The sequence below is a fragment of the Plectropomus leopardus genome, chromosome 18 (genome assembly GCF_008729295.1).
Source record: "Plectropomus leopardus isolate mb chromosome 18, YSFRI_Pleo_2.0, whole genome shotgun sequence".
Classification (NCBI taxonomy): domain Eukaryota; kingdom Metazoa; phylum Chordata; class Actinopteri; order Perciformes; family Serranidae; genus Plectropomus; species Plectropomus leopardus.
This window is the reverse complement of record NC_056480.1, coordinates 27021659-27024267: the sequence shown is the minus strand read 5'-3', so window position 1 is coordinate 27024267 and position 2609 is coordinate 27021659. Positions and strand designations below refer to the sequence as shown.

General features: G+C 44.0%; 1 protein-coding gene across 1 annotated transcript; it reads left to right on the top strand.

The window, feature by feature from the left end:
• Positions 1-697: 697 nt before the first annotated feature.
• On the top strand, positions 698-2609 carry marcksl1b (MARCKS-like 1b). The gene is given in 3 exon segments (XM_042506685.1): positions 698-973; positions 1960-2420; positions 2422-2609. Coding segments are annotated over 3 exon segments (621 nt in total). The 5' UTR covers positions 698-886; the 3' UTR covers positions 2495-2609.

The window sequence follows — 2609 nt, the reverse complement described above, 5'->3', positions numbered from 1 at the left end:
AGAAAAGTTATGAGAAAAATACCTTTAAAAAAAAGAAAGAAAAGAAAATTACCTTGAAAAAATGCCGACATTAAAAAAGTGTGTTTTTTAAAAAAATAATAATAATAATAATAATCCTCTCCTCTTTTTAAAAGAATAAATAAATAAAAAATTCTTGCAATTTGTGGGACTTTTGTTTTGCCAAGTTAGTAATTTTCTTTATTTTCCCCATGTTTTCAGAAGAAATCAAACCAATTTGCTTAGTTTTTTAAAGGGTCAAAGGGCTTGTGAACGGCATCTGTAAGAAAACTGTTGTCATTTAAGTTTATAAACTTTGTCTGAAGCTGCAGGAACCCTGACACACACACACACACACACACACACAATAACAGATACACTGATAAAAGGAGAAAAAGAGATTTCATGGTAATAATGTTCATCTTTTATCTTGAAGCTGTGGAGGTGTTGTTTTTCACATTGAAGCCTGTAAAAGGGAACTCGGCTGAGTTAAATTGATTTCTATGCTGGGGGTCCTCCGGAGGGGCGGGGACAATTAGGGAGTCAGGGGTGATTGGCCAGAGTTGACTAGAATTGCCCTCAGACTGTGAGCTGATTGGCTAGATCTCGGAAGGTCCCGCCCACGGGTGGGGCCTCGAACCTGCTGTATGTTGAAGCGTTGCGTTCAACCAGTGTTGAGTTTATAGGGTCTCTCTCTACCGGGGTGACAAGTCCGAGCACCGGAGCCACCGAGTGGGAAGTACAGCTGCCGTCTGAAGAAAAAACACACTTTTCGTCGTTTCACCGCCGGATACTTAACTCGTCCTGGGGTTGGATTAACTTAAAGCCACTCTTTTTTAGTTTTTCTTTTTAATTTGCTTTAGAAGACATAGAAAACTCACCGAAGACAATGGGATCCCAGTCATCCAAAGGAGATGTGGCCGCGGAGGCAAACGCTGCCGCCGCTGACGGTGCAGCTGTCAAAACCAACGGACAGGTAATTAGCCCACTCTCACCGTTTTTACGCTCCTTTTCAACGGAATGGAGAAGTAGAAATAGATAAAAGTTGAATTTCTTACACAAAAACATTAGTTGAGCACATTTACTCGACGCTACATTGATAACACTTGACTGTGAGGACATTTTGGGCAAGTCAGGTGGGGCTGTGAGCATCGCAGTCTGAGGGGTTGCTCACACAGCAACCCTAAAAAAACACAAGAAAAAAATAGCTAGTATGTTGTTGTTGTGCGTCTCGGCTGACAAGTTAAGTTGAAGCATGTGTAGTGATGTTTATTTGTGACACAAAATCCGCACAGTGTGTTTGATATTACCAGGCATTAAAGGGGGAGGGGGGGCAGCGCGAGCGCACGTAGGCACTACTCCTCCCTGTTAAAAGCACGAGCTGACTATCGTCTGGACACCTAGTTTATTAACTGGGACTTTCCAAAAAAATCCATATAAGTGAGATGAGTCACACTTAGTCATACAGTGATAGTTTAGAATATTATATTATTATTGTGAATGTAAATTGATGTAAAACATTAATTGCAAGTGTCAAGTGACCAAAAAAATAGAATTTTTATGTGTATTGTTTGTATTAATTAAGTCATTTTCATTTCAGGATTTCTTTTACTGTTAAATAATAATTAAAAATGTCAATTGGAAGTGTTTCCAGTCTTCCATCGATGAGCTCCAGTCATGTCTTTGTTGAGCCGATGTCTGTCTGGTACCTCAGCCGCTCTGTGAGGAGCTACCGCCGCCTATCGCCTGATTAGAGTACTGCAAGGCGTCGCCTCTGAGCCAGGCCACACGGTGGTTAATTGATGAGCACGACGATGCTCTGAAAAGAAATCAATCAATCAGCAGCTAAAATAGCTCCCCTTTGTTGTTCATGCATGTACATTGAGTTATTTGAAATTATCATGATTTTCTATGTCAGCTTTAGAAACAGATGACTCAAATTGTATCAACCTTTTTTTTCAGGAGAATGGACACGTGAAAACCAATGGTGATGTCTCCACAAAGCCTGACGGGGATGCTGCCGCCACCAACGGCTCAGCCGAGGCAGCCAAGGAACCCGAAGCTGGCGCAGGGGGAGACGCCATCGAGCCGGCGCCTGCTGCGGATGGAGAGGCAGCCAAACCTGAAGGCGAGGCTGCGACTAAGGAGACCCCCAAGAAGAAGAAGAAGAAGTTCTCCCTGAAGAAGTCCTTCAACTTCAAGCTGAATCTGAAGAAGAGCAAGAAGAGCGAGGCTGTCAAGGAGGAAGCGGCGGCAGCTGCCCCCGCTGAGGAGAAGCCCGCTGAGAATGGAGCTGCTGCTCCCACAGAGGAGAAGAAGGAGGAGGTGAAGGAGGAGGCTGCCGCTGCGGCCGAGGCTCCAAAAGCAGAGGAGGGGGTGGCTAAAGAGGAGGCCCCCAAGGAGGAGGCCAAGGAGGCAGCTGCCCCCGGCCCCCGAGGCCACGAAACCAACAGAGGAGAGCAGCTCGACTCCCGCTCCCTCTGAAAAGAAAGAGTGATTGTACCTTACGCTCACAATGAACTGGGTGAACTGTTTTTCAAGAGAGAGAGAGAAAATTTAAGAGTATATATATATATATATTTATATATATATGTGTATATGTATACATATGT